The following is a 17,992-nucleotide window of genomic DNA, read 5'->3' on the forward strand; positions in this document are numbered from 1 at the left end:
CATCGTCCACTGGGGCCAATATCTACGCAAGCAAAATAGGTCAACGAGCGGGAGAGCATCTTTCCCAGCGAGAAAATGAACACATCCATCTTCAATACCCGCTTTCTACCTGAGCTCAGGGTCACCGCGGTCTGCTGGACAAAGACATACAAACAGTCGCACCCACACACACACACACACACACACACAGACACACACACACACACACACCTACAGACAGTTTAGAGTTTCCAATGCACCTCTCCTATGGACTGCGGGAGGAAAGTGGAGAACCCGTAAAAGAACCCACGCAGATGCAAGGGAGAACGTTCCAACTCCCCACATGCTGGCCTCATCCCCTCTGAACGGATGGTAACGGGTCACGCAGTGCTGAAACACTTCAGAGAAGACGGATGGGTGAGATGTGACGCTTGAAATCTCAGGGATCTAACCGCACTGCAGTGTGTGTGTGTTCGATTCTTATCATAAAGTGTTCCCCTCCTGCTCTCATTGGTGTCCATTTCGGAGGTCCGTTAAATATGAATAACTTCCCACTGGACCTCATTCATTTGAAAGTGAAATTGCTGCTCTCGGGTCGCACAGGGAAAACAGAAAAGCAGCCCTGCCAAGTATTTATTTGTCAGTGCTTTTACTCGAATAAAATTGAGCAATGCTGGCTTTCCCCCCCCCCTTTTTTTTTTTAAAGTTGCACTTCCGCTCATGAGGTCGAGTGTGCAATTCCTTGATTGTCACCATCACTCATGCGCTAAGAAATGTGTCCCCGCAGGATATGGAGTTAGGCTTGCCAAGGTGCTCCTCTCCCCAGCTCGGTCGGTGTGGGCTTTCTCCTCTCGTGTCATCATCAGCGTGGTGGGCGGGAGGCATCACGCACGCACAGCTCTCAAAAGCCTCAAGCGCGTGGCTCACCCTCAACTTTGAACCAGAGCTCCCGAACGGACGAATCTCCGAGCAAAGCCCCGGATTCTTTACTTCCACTCAATCGGTTCATAAACCAATCCGATCATAAGACGATGGCGAACATTGACCCCGTTTTCTCCTGCTTCGCCTTCTACGGCGTCCTGCTGGTGATCAAAATGTACATCATCGCGATCATAACTGGGCAAGTGAGGCTGCGGAAGAAGGTGAGTGGCTCCCAAGGAAAGAAAAGAAGAGAAAGAAAGAAAGAAAGAAAGAAAGTGGCGCTTTTGCAGCAGAGCAAACTGGCAGCCGGTCTCACTCGCCTGTGTTTGTCCCTGAAGGTATTTGCCAACCCGGAGGACGCGCTCAGACACGGAGGGCTGCAGTTCCACAGAGAAGATCCCTACGTGGAGCGGTGTCGGAGGTAAACGCACGCAGTGAGAGGAGCAGCTTGTCGCAGCTTGTTTTGAATTCTGCAGCGAAAACCCACGAAGAATTCTGTCGTGTCTCTCGCTAACGTAGTGGGGGGGGGGGGGGGGGGGGGGGGACAAAACAAAAAAAACTTCACATTTTCCTCTTTAAATCCACTAACGCTTCAATTAGAGTCATGCAATTCAGCAGAGTAGTCGTTTAAAAAATAAATAAATAAATAAATAATAATCTGTGCCTGTAATGGTGTAATCGCTGTAATCGAGTGAGCGGGCAGATCGACAACTGTCAAGCCAGTGGCGTGTGCGCAACTTTTGTGTGGGGTGGGCCAGTACAAAATTTGGACCCCCCCACACACAAAAGTAAGAAAATGAATTTTAAGCTAAAACAGGACATACAAACAGCACGGGAGGGAAGGTCTAAAGCATGAATCTTGAAATGGACAATGTATTTGTGGTGTCTGCTAGCAAAGCTTACTGTCAGAACCAGGACAACCAACCAACCAACCAACCAACCAACCTCCCGCTGGACAGGTGCTGCAGTACGATTTGACACACAGATTGTTTGAGAGCGGGGCATTGTAAGGGTGAACTGTGTTTCGGAGGCTTCCTTCACCTTCTTTGGGCCGTTTCTCTTCCAAATTTGAACACAAATCAAACCTTCATAAGAAGTCCACAGTCAATCAATTCTATGTTTACTTCCCTTTTTATAGTAGTTTTAATAAATACCTGATTGATTGATTGATTGATTGATTGATTCATTCGTTCATTCATTCTATTCCCCCCATAATGCAAGCATATGTAAATATGAAGTTGAAATCCGCCCTTTGCAACATCAGGCATTTCAGCATGCACCCCCAGGACAAGCTCAATTCGTAATCTAAATACTTAAAAAAAAAATTTTTTTTTGAATAATATTAAAAACCAATAACTGTGGTCAGTGGGACATTTGGCTCGTAATGGTCTTAAAAAAACAACAACAATTGGCCAAAACCTGCAGAGGAGGAGTACTTTTGTTTAGCCTTGGAGAGAATGTTCCCTTTGTAACCTGTACATTAAAATATGTGATTCATATCTGAGGATATTCACTAATGTAGTATTAGATATGTTTTTAGTGACTGATACCCAGTCCACAGGGATAGGAATCTCCAAAAGCTAAGACTACAAGTTTTCATTTCCTCAAAATGGAATGTTTTGATTACATGAATGGACTTTCAGGCAGAGTTGGAAGCCTGTAGGGTTTCAAAAAAAAAAAAAATCTCCTTTGTTTTGACTGGTCAGAAAACAGTTCTGGACACCAGCGAGGAAGCGGTGTGTTTCTCTAACGACGGAAAACATTTACATCTGCCCTCGTCGTTCTGTCTCTCCAGGACTGGGCGCAAGCGTGGAAAATCACTGCGCTCCAGTGGAAAGACACACACAGATGTGTTGGGTTTTTTTTCTTCTTCCAAGAGCCACTAAAGGCATATTCCCTAGAATAATATTATCTAAACACTGCATCCTGAAGATAGAACCAGCAAATCACAGACTGTCGTGAGTCACCTGACTGCCTTGGAGGGGCAAACTCATCTGTTATTGTGTGATGAATACTGGGGGGGATCTTAATACATCAAGCATACCTCTTGCTATAAAAGGGCTACGTTACATTACAGAGTCTTTTTTTTTCAATTGTGTGGAAAAAAATAAAGTTAACGTTTGCAATACGAATGGCTCATCGAGAGACGAGAGCAAACTTTAAACTGTGCGTCTGCATCACTGCTGAGTCATCACGCGAAGCAGATGTGACTAAATCCCTCTTTCTTTTTTTTTCCCGCCTCGGTCCTCCAGGGCTCATCTGAACGACGTGGAGAACATCCTCCCCTTCCTCTTCCTGGGAGCCGTCTACACCACAATTGGACCCTCGCTGGCCGTGGCCCGCCTCCACTTCCTGGTGTTCCTCGTGGGTCGAGTGGTACACAGCGTCGCCTACCTGTTTGCCCTGCGAGCTCCCACCCGCTCCGTGTCCTACACCGTGGCACAGATACCCTGTGTCTCCATGGCCGTGCAGATCCTGCTGGCGGTGGCTGCGTATGCCTGAGTGCAAAAATACAGGACGGCCTATTTTTTTTTTGGGGGGGGGGGGGGGGGGGGTTGTTTGTGTGTTTTCATAAGCAGGAGGAGAAGAACAGCTGAAACTGCATCCTGGACGATCAAGAACGTCAGTGACTGTGCAATATAAGGCGTGCGACTACACTGGAGCTGGGCTTTATAAGATATTTTTATAAGTAATATTTGTTTTTACGATTTACACTTTTTTTTTTTTGATGTACTGAACTGTGAGTAGTGAAGCGCGATTTGAAGTCTTGTACTTTTTTTCCACATGCAAATGAAGGTATTTTTTTTTTTTCTCTCTGAGTAACTTAACTATTTAAACTCACAGACACACTTAAGAGTTTGAGCCACTCTGGAAAACTCTCCAGCGCAGCACTACTGCTGTGTTCATACCCCCCTCCCCCCCCTCCCCCCCGCACCTCCCTTTTTGCGTTTACACACAACATGGACCATCATTTGTGTGTTTTCTCCCACACGTTGCTTGACATGTTCCGTGCGTCAATGCCCTCTGTTGTGTTAACATTTATTTTGGGGGGGCTACGTGGAGCAGAACTACAAAACGGCGCGAGGTCGGATCAACAGTTTGCCAAAATATTTGCAACAAAGCACCACTGTGTCCAGAATCTATCGCCTTGCAAGCAGGAGAAGTGTACCCCGCCTGCTGTACAGCACCGCCAGCTGGCCTGGTGGGAGAAGACATTTTTTTTTAGGTAGCCTGCCTGCCTGCCTGCCAGTCCTACTCCAGGCCCGCTGGTGGCGCTGTGTCCAGTTCAGGGACGTCATTCCTGCCGTTGAAAAGAAAAGGAGATTCATTTTAAGGCGTTTGCGTCGTGCTTTGACACAACATGAATCTGCGGCTTTTCTCCTCAGGCCTGCAGACGGAAAATCATCCGAGTTTTTGCTGAGAATTCTTGCAGCAACCCGTTTGGATTGAATCACACTGTGCGAGGTTTACTGACATGTAATATTTATACTGCAGACACACGTTTTTTTTGTTTTTTTTTTGACACTATTGTAACTCTTAATTTATTGCTCATTGCCTTTGCCAGGAAGCTCTGTGAATCACCTGTTTCTGTAGACAATAAAGAAATCCATTCAGGGAAGCAACTTCTACCTATTCATTTCAGCAGAGCGATCGCTCTGCAGGCTGTTTGTGCAGACCTTTCCGTCTGGGTGCCAAGGAGACGAGGGGCCCTACTCCCCATTCTGGATGTGTGTGTGTGTGTGTGTGTGTGAGATCATCCAGAAGTCCACGGCAATGTTCCAGCATTCCTTCACCCGTTATATAATAACTCTGGCCGTACTGTGTTCACGGTCCTGTTTTGAGGGGCCCCCGAGGTAACTGCTCGCATTGCCGTCATCCACTTTGAATTGGAACGTTCACCTGTGTGTGTGTCATCACGCTTCCTGCGTGACCGGCGTTGCTCCGCTGGGAATCGTGCCGGGCGATGATGTTGCGTTCACTCGACTCCCAATTTACCAGTGATTTTCCTTCGGGCGGTGACGAAACTTTCAAATTGCACAGCTGGAAAGATTCTCGTGAGTACGGACAAAAGGTAAGAATAACAAACCCAGAGCGAGTGGGAGGAACTCGATGGCCAAACCCTTGTCGCATTGAGCGAACAAGCAACGGTGCTCGCAGCCTGGGCGAAATGTAAACTTAATTACAATGCCGGAGTCTGGGGGGTGTGTCTCCACCCGCTGCGTGTGAGTCAGCGGCTCGGCCTCGACATGCCTACACCTGGAGGGCGAAGAAAAAGGAAACGCGCCCACCCCCCCCGTCGCGTGTCCCCTCGCCCCCCCGCGCTTCCTGTCTTTCGCCCTCTCGCTTTTTAGCCGGTGACCCAGCGGTGAATGAGTCGCCGGGCTCACAGTGAATGACTCACAGGTGCGCCGTCACTGACCACACGCGGTGAGTCACAGGAGATTTACAGAGCTTTTAAGACAAAATCCACTGCGCCCACCACTTTCTTTCTTCCCATTTTCTTTTTGAATAATGATTTAACAAGCTAGATTAAGAGATAGGGCTCGAGCTGGGACGTTGGACTCTGGCCTGGGTGGAATCTCGGCTCCCGCTTTCTTCGGCGAAGGGGGGAGAAGAGTTTTAGCTCTCACGTGAAGCACGTTTTAGTAAAAGTGGAGCTTCTTCATTATTTATCTGGACGTTCTCCGCACAAATCTGCCGCAGCAGCTAGAAAGGTCCCACATTCAGCAATTTTCCAGATGTTCATTTTTCTTCCCGCGCTCCAGCGGAGCCTCCATGCATGATTTATTACCGAACAAAACAAAAAGAAAGAAAGAAAAAGAAAAACCTTCCTAAAAGAGCATATTTCGGGCTTGCTTTGCAGACTATTTTGAGGGGAAATTGCTCACAAGGGGCTGACTTCCTCAACCGCGTGTCTCTACACACAGACATGGAGCTGAGAAGAAAAGTGCAGTGTGCAGAATAAGAACTATGATTGTTGAGGACTTTTCAACAACAGAGATCCATTAAAGTGGCAATGCTCATTTATTTATTCTTATGTGAGTAATTGCCATTATGGAACTGGCCGCCTTGTCCTTTCAAACCAGTTTCAACCTATTGTGAAGCTACCAATACCGCAATTGAGCTATTCATGTTCATCCTCCGTTTCGGCCTCTTTTTTTTTTTTTCCAATAGAATCCGAGACGATGTCGATCACGCCCGTTCCCACAGGTAACGCCAGCACAACACCAAACACTGAAATTCTATCGTGACATTATCAGGTTTCACACTGCTGTTGGGCACCAATCACTCAACGCCCAACAATTCATATTATTAGTTTTTTTGGGCCTCAAGAATAATGACTAATAAATCAACCTGATAAAATACATGTTTTAAAGGGCACTTAAAAAAAAACAAAATAAAGAAGTCTTTTTGTCTTTTGTGACGCCTTGTGAAGAAAACAAATGCTTTAAAGATTTGCACAAAACCAAAAGCTTAACCCTGCATGTGTCATACAAGGGAGGGAAAATCGTAAAAAAAAAGCAACAACTCCGACGATTAGATCATAAAAAAAAAGACAGACAGCGACGTGTTTGAACAACCCCACTTTCAACAAAGTTTTTGGCAAAACAGACAACAGGTGTGTGGCCACGCCTATATAGAGGCACCAGCCAATGGGAGGCCACCAAGTGACCAGGATTTCTTCAAGACAGGTGAATCCAATTGACAATGATTTGACAGCTCAAACACATTTCACCTGTTTGGGAAAAACGGACGAAATGTTTGTGACAGCAAAAATAAAGTCATGACTTGTGTTTGTGTTTTATACAGATGTAGAAAAAAAAACATTTAAAACAGCCCAAATTTCATAAATATTTATTACATATCAATGAACAGAATCTACTACTTTCACAGCAGTGGTCAACAGCACTTGTTTAAAATAACTGCAAATAATAATAATAATAATAATAATAATAATTATAATAATATTTCTATAGTTCAGTTTCATTTGAGGCCACATTTGATACACAAACATTTACAAGTAGTACTTGGCATTAAAAACGATGGCGATACAATATTTTAAGACACTTGGTGTTTTTGTTGTTTTTTTTTTTGACAATTTTTCTTTCGTTTTGATATCACAGAGAGGTTCAGCAACAGTCTAAACAGTAAATACAGATTTAAAATACAAAAAAAAAAAAAAAAGTGAACCAAACAAACAGAGGAACAAAACAACACAGAAATAATGGTGAGAATGCCAAGGGGAGGTAGGAACTGAGAGCATCTGACGGAAATACGAGAGAAATCGAAATCCTGGTGAGTGGGAGAAGCACCGTCACCCACCCGCCCGCCCGCCCGCCCGCCTCTCCACTTCACTCCTCTTTCTTCCACTCTTCCATTAATTCCTCCACTCTTTGTCGTCTGTGTTGGAGGTGTTCATGGCCCCACACATCCTGAGTTGCTGCATGTGAGCGCGACCGCCTTTAAAGTATGACGAAAACCCGCTTGAGGAGATGGTCCTCCTGCGACTGAAGCGGTCCACTCGTCTCGCCGCTCGCCCTGATGCCGGGTGAACCTCAATCTCACGTTTGGGCGAACCGTCCCTTGAAGCCATACTTTGGTAGAAAACCATCAAAGCATGCCGTACCGTACAAACATCGAAGTGTTAGTATGTTGCTGGCTGTGTTTTTTTCTTCTTCTTCTTCTTCTTTTGGTGCAAGGGTTAAGGAGTAGGGGTGGTAGTTATTCAAATGAAATTCAGAGGGGTGATCATATTTGACTACAAATTTAGTGCATTTCTACGGTGGTGTGTCTCTTACAGCAGTTTGTTATACCTGCCGATGCTCATGCAGAAGCAGCCCGCATCAGGCTGCGCGTTGCACTTGTGAAGGGAGACAAAAGGCTCATGCGAGATCTAAAGGCTGCTGGGGTTGTAAAGCCACCACACGGAGGCGCTCTCCCGCCGACGTCCGCGTCGGTCGGAGCGGTTGCTGCTAGCTACCGGCCGTCCCGTTGTTACATTTAGCATTAACATTAGCTTTTTTTCCCCCTTCCTTTTGGTGTCAGATTTGGTATGCATGCTCCAAAATTTGATTCTGCTTACCTAAGCAAACCAAAAAAGAAAAGTTTAGCAAATGAAATTTAGCATTTGAAAGGCCACACTGCTAGCTTAGCTTCACACGAGGGAGTTCAGAAGGGATCGAACTGTTGTGCTAGCAATGAAAAATGTGAGTTGTGATTGAACGCTTGAGTTGGCAGATGAAAACAAGCGTCATTTCAATCCAGTCTGATATGAAACCAATCAAAGCTCGACGTCATCAGCCAATCCCAAATCCAATAGCCCAGTCCCAACTAGCCATGATGTTCCGATTTAGCAACTTTAGCTCTCTACTGAAAAAAGAAAACATGGTACAGTGAGGCATTTGGAGAGATTGGATGCATTTTGCTTTATTTTTTTATTTTTTTTAAATCTCATTTCCGCACATGCGCTCTCCCGCTGCCTTCCAAAGCTGAGTTTCGCCTTATGTTTCCCGTTTAAAGACGGATGTTGCAGCGCACCTGGTTTCCAGGGAGGCTGTTGGTTCAAACCATTCTGAGGACCAAAGGCAGCCCGTAGAGCTTTCAGCTGGTCTCCCTCGAACCAGCACCGAGCTGTCGAAACCGTACCGAAAACAATGATTAAAAAAAAAAAAAAAAAAAAAAGAAATAGCCCCTCGCCGCGGTAATCTCTCGGTGACTACCGTCGTGGCCGCTACCGGCAGACGCCTGGGCGCGCTCGCTGTTACGGAGGCGCGGCCTAGCGGCGGGGAAATGCTGAGAAATGGCACTTGTGGGAGACTTTGCCTCCAGCCCTGTCTGCCTGTGTACTGGGGAAGAGGAGAGGGGCGACATGTGCATGAACCATCGATACTTTCACTAAATATGCTCATTAAATGTGTTCTCTTCCTTAATAATATATCCATAAATATGCATCACGGGCGTGTCAGGGACAACGTGCCCGTCTCCGTGGATGCATTTTTAACGTATAAACAGATGCACGCGCACGCGCGCGCGCACACACACACACACACACACACACACACACACACACACACACACACACACACACACACACATAAACGCATATCGCACAACATCTGAGCGTGACTGGGAAATAATTGTACCATTGACACCAACCACACTCGTGGATCCTGGCGGGGGAGAGGGGTGGGGGTAGTTGGGGGGGTGGGGGGGGCCTTCAGATTTACATTCGGTCGGAGGCCTGCGATCAACCCGCCGCCGCGGAACCTCTGAGCAAAAACACATCGTCGTACTCGCACTCGCTGCTCCCCTGGTGGTGTTTGCTGCGGGGCAACAGCCTTCGCGCAGTGGCTCAGGGGGAGGAGGGATGGGACGGGGAGGGGAGGGTAGGGGAGGGGCACCCGCTGGTGAAAAACAAGCAGACGCGTCTGCTGGATCCCATCACGCCGGTCTGGTCCAATGAACGCGGAGGCTTAAACACAGGGTGTTAAAAAATAGACGGGGGTAAAAAAAAAAACCCAACTAAACAACAAACAATAAAAGCAAACAAAACAACAACACAAAATGATGTGTGACAGTGCGGGGGGGAGGGGCGAGTTGGGAGGGGCGAGTTTGGGGCGTCGCACGAATGGATTGTCTTCACTTCAGGTCCAGGACGTCTTCCTCGAAGGACGTGGTGAGGGCGAACGCGCTGGCGAGGGAGGGGCTCTCCGCTCGCAGCACCACCGTCTCCGGCTCCTCCTCCAAACCGGACGAACAGTGGAGCTGCAGGTCCAGCTCCGAGTCGCCCGAGTCCGAGGCTAACCTGCGGGGAGGGAGGAGAGAAAGGGGCAAGAAATTTGCAACGGTTGAACCCTTCAAGAAACCAGGACTTAATCCCGATTTTAAAGTAAATTATATCGCGTTCCTTTCTAAGGTTTTTGAAAAAGTTGTTTCACGACAGTTTGTAACTTTCTTGACAGACTCAATGCATGACATGCATGACAGCTGAGGCTGAGTGTTCCAGTGGTTAAAATCCAATTCGTCCGACAGATCTCAAAGCGTCCAACGCGACACTGTGTTCGCTAGAACCCCCGCAATCAGCCACGGGGGTCCCTCAGGGGTCTGTTCTCGGCCCTCTGTTGTTCTCATTACATTTGGCACTGCTGGGCTTAATTATACACTCGTTTGGCATTGTTTCTCATTGCTATTTCCTGACTGTTACGCTGCTGACCGGCACCGATGACAGTAGATTGTGAGGCCTGTCTGCTGTGAAGAGCCGGCTGTCAGCAAATGTTCGATTGATCAAATTTAGACTTAGACTGAGACGGCCGCAGCACAGTCTTTAATGTGCACGGCGGGGAACGCCGCTCGCGATCCGGTCACCTGTCGCTGTTTGTTGACATCAGCGCTCGCGCTTTGGGCTCCTCCTCCGTGTTCTTCTTGCTCATCTTCCTCTGTTTGACCGTCCCGCTGTCCGACTTCCCGCTCGGTTCCTCCGTCAAACCTTTGGAGGTGTGGGCAACATGTAAGTCGACGCACGTCAATTGACGCTGAAGAATAAACCGTGACATGAAAATCCCTGACAACCAGTTACCTCCGATCATTTTAAAAATTCAATTTTATTTTTTCTTTTGATGTGAAGTAAAATTGATGTGCTCCAAAAACAGAAAAGAAATTCCAAAAGACAGCAATAATTCAAAACATAAAGGAGGCTAGCGTAGGTATGAGGCCTCAAAATGGCCTCAGTGAAAATGCAATGAAGTCTACGAAATAGTGCTGGCATAACAGGTGTTAAAACTTTCTCTTTGATGTTTATTCAAAAACACCTTTTTCTATACCTTTTGGCCACTGCTTGGACACAAACAGCATGTTTAAATGTGAGAGTTTGTAAAAAAAAAAAATGCCTTCCAGACTGGAGACTCTGCAGATGACACTTGTTGCTGGTATTGCCTTTTTTTTTTTTTTTTTCTTTTTAATGATATAATTTGCAACAACTTTAACTCCCCATATATCGACATATTAAATTGACTTTTTAATTTTTTTTGCTTGCTGCAGTTGGACACATCCTCAGAATGTTCCTCTCTGGTGAGTGTGGTAAGTCCTCCATCACCACCTAGTGGTCCGACTGTGGCAGTTCACGGTGATCGGGAAAGAAAACATACATGCAGGGAAATCACCTGGTGTTGTATATATGTTGTACTTGCGGTCAGGGGTCGGGAAACGTTAGGAGTCACTCTGACTATGTAACTTAACTACACGGCCGTAAACACAACTGCATCGACAACATCAAGCTGCTGCCCTTTCACGTGAGTTTGTTTTTCTTTCCTACCGAGCAGCTCCTTCCGCGTGCGGCTGGCGATCTCCTTGATCTCCATGCGGGACACGGAGAGGGAGTGTGTGGCGGAGATGAGGGGGGCGGGAGGCACCATGGTGGAGGCCGGCGCCGTCAGCACCTTGTTGACCAGCGGGGACTTCAGAGGCCGCTCGATGCTGCGGCCGACCAGGTTGCACAGGGGGATCTTGAAAATGTGCTTGCAGGCTGATTCGCCTGAGAGGAGGTGGAGGAGGAGGAGGAGGAGGAGGAGGAGGAGGAGGAGGAAGAGGCCGGTGGGGAAAAGGGAGGGCAGAGTGTGAATTTGACGAAGAGCGCAGGGGAGCGCGTTGTCCAGACTGAGGCAACATGCGGCACTTTGGTGAACAATGCACGACATTCCTGACCTCATGCACCGCGAGGCAAAGACGCTGCTCTGGACTTCGAGATATCTGCATGCGGCCGCTGAGTGCTTTGCAAGCGCTGATGTAAGCAGAGCACTTGTGGAACAAGAAGACGGCGTTTTTAGGAGGACATCTTTCTCCTGGTAAATTAAAGCCAGCAGGCTCGACTCTGAGCTATGTCTTCACTCGTCTTCGCTCGCTCCCCTTTTCAGAAAGTGCGTGCTACAACACTCAGATCTAAATACAAAAGGAAAGAGAAAATCAGCCTTTTGTGATGTCACAAAGGGCAATGATATGTCTCCTAGGATAGTGGCAACACTCGCAGCCAGATGCTGCCTCTGTCGTCCCTTTCATGTTTTTTTTTTTACAAACATGTGAAAGGTCAAACAAAAACATCAATTAGGAAGCCGAGCAAGGCTAAATACGCTGTTTTTTCTTCTTTTTTCTGCAGAATTTTCAATGGTTAATCTCGCCCTGACGCTCCACCAGAATCGGGGATGAGAAATAAAGACCAGCAAATGGCTCTAATAAGGGGACCTTTGATAGCGAAGGCGTTGAAAGCAACACGCTGCCATTCACCTGGAGCCTTTTTAGCAACGAACAATTTATGGCTATCTAGTGCCCCCATCGAAGCCTGTTCGGGCCGCATTAAAGCGACGTTTGGAGCTTCTGGAGTGGCACCGTGCCGCTCCGCCCCCTGCAACAAAGCTGCGGCACTTCCAACTTGCACTTCCCAGCGGCGCCATCGGGGGGCAGCATTGCAGTAGCGGCTGAGCGCTGCTGCGGGCGGGGGAAGCGGCGCGGCGTCGCGGTGACAAATGTCAGCAGGTGAGAGGTGAGTAAAGAGCAGCGGCGGAGAAACGAGGCACTTGCCGGTGCCCGACAGTGTTGCTGTTGTTGTGGGTGCCCGCCTCGGCGACGATGACAGCGACAACAACAGCGACAAACAAACAAACAAACAAACAAACAAACAAACAAACGATGGGAGAGCATGCAGCCGTTGGAGAGATACAGTCTGACGTGAACACGCTGCACATGCGTTTTTATGGGGTCCCCCCTCCCTCCCCCCCCTCCCAGATCAGGGTGAAGTGTCACACACTGGGACCAGTGGTCAGTCAGTCAGTCAGCGAGGCTGCAGGCTCATCTTTAGCAAAGGCGTCTCGTCGTTGGGACGCACGGCAGGCTGCTTAGTCAGTGGAGACGGGGGAGATTTTTGTCAGCGTCCCTTCCTTCCACCTCCTCTCACCCTTTTCCAGCCCCCCCCCCCCCCCCACTCCCACTCCTCCCCTCCTCCTCCGCCACTTTGGATCGAAGAGCGGGGCTGACAAAAGTCTCCATGGTGACAGTGCAATCTGTAAATCATGCTGCGGCAGACGTGTCTTCTCCTTCCCTCTCTGTCCCCCACCTCCTCCATTCTGCCTGTAAACCGCCCCCCCCCCGCCCCCCCACCACCACCCAACATCCTCAACAATCCCCCCCCCCCTCCTCCTCCCGCCAGCTCTGATTGCCGTTATCTCCCTCAGCCTCACTTTTCACCTTTTTCTTCCCGCAGCATCGTCTTAATGCTTTCTAATTATACAGAGGACCGGCGGTGAGGAGCAGTGGGAGCAGGCGGGGGGTGGGGGGGTGGGGTGTGTGTGTGTGTGTGTGTGTTGGAGAAGACATGGCGTCCACTTAACATTCAACAGACGTCAGCATGCCACCTCGGAGCGCACGGAGCATGCTCGTGTTAGTAGGGCAGCGTTACGACAGCTTAGCGGCTGTTTGTTTTGTTTTGCTTTGCGTTGGGCTCGAGAGTCCCGCAGTACCTTCGGCATCCTTAGACATGTACAGGGAAAGCTTGGTACCGTAGGGGATCCGTATGGAATCTGAACCAGGGGGATGAAGAACAAGTAGGAGGGGAAGGGGAAGGGGAAGGGGACGGGGGTTACACATGGTGACCTGCACGCGGCGCCATCGCAGCTCCGAGCTGGAGATGCAGGACTTGCTGAGACACAGGAAATTTATTTGAAAAAGCAAACAGAAAACAAAACGGGAAAACGTTTCCCCGGGGAACAAAGCGCGGAGCCCGATCGCCGGGCCGGTGGAACCCTGGTTCCCGTCAGCGCTGACGCTGACCTGTAAACACTGGCTCGGCTCGGCCAAACAAAGAACATCTCGGCAGACGGAGCCGTTTTGACATGTTTTCCCTCGAAAACCCTGAGCTGCGGCCGTCAGGATCGAATGGATGCACTTGAGGATCTTTTTTTTTTTTTTTTTTCTCTCTCACACAGGATGAAAAAAAAGAAGGGGGGGAAAAAAAATAATAATACAAAACTCAAACGGAACAGCGAGTGGTCGACATTGCGGCGTTCCCGTAAGGCTTCGCCTGCAATAACAAACCGGGGATGACATCAGCAACAGCTGCTGCGCATTACAATGCAGAGACCTTTGTGTCGGTGCCGACAGACGACGGTCCTGGCTGGCTGGCTGGCTGGCTGGGTGGGGGAGTGGGCGGGGCGGAACACGGTGGAAAGGCACAGTGAAAGATGGAGGATCTGGTGGGAGTGGAGCAGGGGGGTTAAGAGGGAGGAGCTCGTATTGATCCTTAATCATCCCTGAAAGCCTCGTCTGCGAGGACGAGGACGAGCTGCCTCCTGGACGGCTGCTGCTGCTGCTGCTGCTGCTGCGGCAGCCTGATGGTCGGCTAGTCGTCCGCTTGATTGGCCTGTCCCAGTTTCTATTTTACACGTACGAACCCTTTATATATACATTTCCACGTCTGTCATTCTGAGAGAAGCAAAGATTAGAAAAGTGCATCATTGGCCGCATTTTCTTGCTCTGCTTTCCAGGAATGTGAGATGAAATACACAAAGGACTGGATAACAGCCTTTTGTGATGTCACTAGGGGACACTGCTAGCTCTCCCCGTGCACGGGTCTGTATTTGCTACCTTCCAAACGTATGGAAGCTTCAGTTTCAGCATGAAGCTGAGACTAAATACATTGTTTTCTGGAGAGCTTTAAAGAGTAATTTTCTTAGAATTTCATGCATCCGACTGTATAATTTTTATTCTGAACTCTTGAAGCAGCAGCAGAGTCCCAAGTCTTTTGCAACTTTGTCTTTGATGTGCCTTGACCAAATCATCAAGTCATCAAATAGTCAGTTTTTAATTGATGAAGATGCTCATCACAAACTAGACACTAAACTAACTCAATACACAAAGAGATTTCAGACACTTTTTTCAGATACTGCTTAAATGCTAAAAAAAAAATCAGAGCTAAAAAATGCATATCTATCTATCTATCTATCAATATATATATATATATATATATATATATATATATATATATATATATATATATATAAAAAATCAATCTATGAAAAGCAGTATTTTGGACTATTTCCAGCAAGTTTCCGCACGCTTTTTTACCTCTCGCTCCATCTTCTCAGTAATAATCATTAGTCTGGCGGTGTAAAAGCACGATAAAGTAAAATGCGTAGGGCGATGATGACGACGACGATGGGAGGGAAGAATTTATTTAAATCTCTGGCACTAGAAGACGGTGAGTCAGCTGTACGAAGGCAGGAACTCCGGAGGAGGAAGACGGCAGCTTCAATGAAGCGCTCCGCCGGGGAGAGAAAGTTTATGCAAATGAACGTGGGAAGCGTAGTTCCAAAGTCAAACAGGTCCGCAGGCGGCGGAGAGGCGGGGCGGGGTGGGGGGTTGGGGGAGGGCAACCTTGCAAACCGGAGAGACGTTACATCAACATCCTGCCGGCGCTGAGACTCACCGTCGCCGAGCGGCGAGGGGAACACGGGCATCTCGTAGCCGGTGGGCGTCTGCGGGGAGCTGTGGGAGCTGGTGTCTCTGGAGCTGCAGTTGGAGGCCGAGCTCACCGGAGCCGAGGAGACAAAGTAGATGTCTGACTGTGGATGGGAACATTGGGAAGAGGGCGGGGGGGGGAGGGGCGAGGCGAGGAAAATCAATAACGGAGAAGCTTGAGGTAGAGGACGAGCAAAGATTGTTGGTGTTTTTCTTTCACAGCAGACATATGCTATCTGTAGATGTTTCAACGCAGACTTCACTTTTAAATTCCTGACATTTCATTAAGGTGCAATGAAACACTTATTCATATTTCAATGTAATATAAATAATAATTAGAATTTTATTTTGCCACATGCATGAATGTGCAGGTACAGCAGCAGTGAAATGCGATGGCTCCAGCTCCAGCACTGTGTAAGTAAAATAGAAATAAAATCGATAAAATAGATCAAATAGATGAAGTCTATTTTCTTTCCTTTCTTACTTTATAATGAGTGTATAACATGATAGTAGTGTATTAGTCTATAGTATTTTTTTTTTATTTTTTTATTTCTTTATAACTCATAGAATTTTCTATGATCCATTGCACTGCATGTTGCTGTAATTTATGTACATTTCCCCACTGTGGGATAAATAAAGGCATTCTATTCTTCTGACTTCTGCCGTCTTCCGCATCGCACAACAAAGACCGTGTGACCTTCTGAGGAAGTTTACAGAAGTTTACCCCGAAACACGTCAAGGTACGAAAAGAACACCTGAGAAAAAAATGACACGTCTGTGATAAAAGAAAAGTGGCAACAACCGTTGACCTTAAATGCAAACATGACGAGGACCAAAGAGTTCCCGTGACCCCCCCGCCCCCGACGGACGCACTGACCCGTGACGCCACCAGCTGCAGCTCCGGCACCACCGCCGTGTACACCAGGTTCCCGTTCACCACCAGGCGGATCTCGATGGAGTCCGTGGTGAAGGCCAGGATGTAGGGGAACGCGCAGACTGCAGACAGACGCGACAAAAAAAAAAAAAAACAACAACAAAAAAACAGGAGAAAAGCTGGAGGTCATTTTCTTTTTTTTTTTTTTTTTTTTTGGACAAAGTGTCATTTCAAGGTTCCTTATCGTGGCCACTTTCACACGTCTGGTTCACAGTTTCAATAGAAAACATCATTTTTAGCCCTCTCTTTACAGCCACTCGGTCAAACCGATGCTTTTTTAAACCTTCTTTATGTTTGTGATGGGGGAAAAAAATCAAGGCAGGAGGCAACAGCAAGCTGTGGGTGTACAAAGAGCTGTTGGCTAAAGATGCATATTGAAATGTCACATTGCCGCAGCAAATTTAACCAGCTGAAAATGAGAGGGGGAATGAGAAAAAAAGGAGGTCAGAGAAAGATGAAGAAATTGGCCCTTGCAGCTCAACAGTTGACTGCTTTCATTTCTAACATGCCACCCCCCCCCCCCTTGTTTTTGTGTGTGTGTGTTTGCTCTCTTTTCAGTTCCCTTCTGCATTCATAAAACACACACACACACACACACACACACACACACACACACATAGAAGAGCAGCCAATCAAATGTGAGTGTCCACACATGTTGTTTCCATAGCAACAGCAAACCCCGGGCCAGGCCAGCGGAGTGGATGGGGTTGGGAATCGGGGGGGAGGGGGTGGGGGTGGGGGGGTTGAGCTGGTTCACAACCTACCGATAGCGTTGGGCATCTGGTTCCAGCTGAAGTGGAAGTCGGAGGTGTTGGACTGGATCATCGGCGTGGAGCCGTTGAACGGACAAACTTTCTTGTAGTAGCAAATGTCTGTGACAGGAAGCAGGGTAGAATTTTATTTTTAGCCTGGTTGAACGTAGAGCGTGAGCGCCTCCTTTGAAAGCAAAGAGACGTGAGAGTTTCAGAGGGACTCACAGTTGTAGCACAACAGAAGGCCGGCCTCGCCGTCCTCGTACACGTCGATGGCTGCTACGAAATTTACCTGCAGGCGGAGAAGCGGTCGGATTAAAGGTCACGTTTGGAAGACAAACACTGGTCACGTGGTCACGATTCCCCGAGACTTGTGAGAAGTCGCGGTGAAACCTTGAAGGTCCCCGCTGGCCTCGCCAGGTATCAACGCTGAACTGCTGTTCCGTTCAAGACAGTCTGAGGTTCCGTTAAAAACAGATAAACTCTGATGAAACTGTGCCTACTGAACCGTCCGTGCTAATCTCTTTAGCAACAGCTGGGCTACGGGTCACTTCCTCTACTCCTACTTCCTCTTTCTCCTGGTTCTTTAAAGAGCAGGCGGCAGCAGCAGCAGCTCAACCACAGGTAGAAAAGAGATGATCACAACCACAACCACAACATTTTCTTATCGGGCGTTTGGGTCACGTTAGGTATCACACGTGAGCTCGCACGGGCGCCTCACCCTGTTGGCGTCGACGTGATGTAGCCTGTAGGCGTCTCCAGTGCTCTCATTGATCAGGTCGAACTGATGCTTGTAGGCCACGCAGATCATGTTGTCGTTCTCCCCCGTCGGCCCGTCCACCAGCGCCATCACCACCGGGGGGTCGCACAGACAGATCTCCTGATGGGCGACGTTGCCATGACG

At 48.1% G+C, this 17,992-nt stretch overlaps 2 protein-coding genes across 7 annotated transcripts in view; one reads left to right on the plus strand and one right to left on the minus strand.

Moving 5' to 3' along the window:
- Positions 1-975: 975 nt before the first annotated feature.
- Positions 976-4,523, plus strand: ptges (prostaglandin E synthase). Its single transcript, XM_076013904.1, has 3 exons — positions 976-1,121; positions 1,239-1,321; positions 3,153-4,523. The coding sequence occupies exons 1-3, from the start codon at positions 1,011-1,013 to the stop codon at positions 3,400-3,402; spliced, it is 444 nt and encodes a 147-aa protein (XP_075870019.1). The 5' UTR covers positions 976-1,010; the 3' UTR covers positions 3,403-4,523.
- Positions 4,524-6,740: 2,217 nt separating this feature from the next.
- garnl3 (GTPase activating Rap/RanGAP domain like 3) overlaps positions 6,741-17,992 on the minus strand; it is a 49,451-nt gene continuing 38,199 nt past the window's right edge. For 3 of the 6 annotated variants that reach the window (XM_076013810.1, XM_076013811.1, XM_076013812.1), the window contains exons 23-31: positions 17,810-17,968; positions 17,314-17,380; positions 17,101-17,208; positions 16,280-16,398; positions 15,371-15,506; positions 13,407-13,466; positions 11,213-11,431; positions 10,267-10,387; positions 6,741-9,706 (exon numbers count right to left, since the gene is read on the minus strand). In XM_076013810.1, coding sequence (XP_075869925.1) covers positions 9,541-9,706; positions 10,267-10,387; positions 11,213-11,431; positions 13,407-13,466; positions 15,371-15,506; positions 16,280-16,398; positions 17,101-17,208; positions 17,314-17,380; positions 17,810-17,968 — 1,155 coding nt within the window. In that variant the 3' untranslated portion in view covers positions 6,741-9,540. Of the gene's footprint in view, positions 9,707-10,266; positions 10,388-11,212; positions 11,432-13,406; positions 13,467-14,026; positions 14,136-15,370; positions 15,507-16,279; positions 16,399-17,100; positions 17,209-17,313; positions 17,381-17,809; positions 17,969-17,992 lie in introns of those variants that run through there. The other 3 variants (XM_076013813.1, XM_076013816.1, XM_076013815.1) reach the window with 2 other exon arrangements.

The sequence above is a fragment of the Nelusetta ayraudi genome, unplaced genomic scaffold, assembly GCF_046127955.1.
Source record: "Nelusetta ayraudi isolate G7.1 ecotype Tasmania unplaced genomic scaffold, CSIRO-AGI_Nayr_v1 ptg000160l, whole genome shotgun sequence".
Taxonomy (NCBI): domain Eukaryota; kingdom Metazoa; phylum Chordata; class Actinopteri; order Tetraodontiformes; family Monacanthidae; genus Nelusetta; species Nelusetta ayraudi.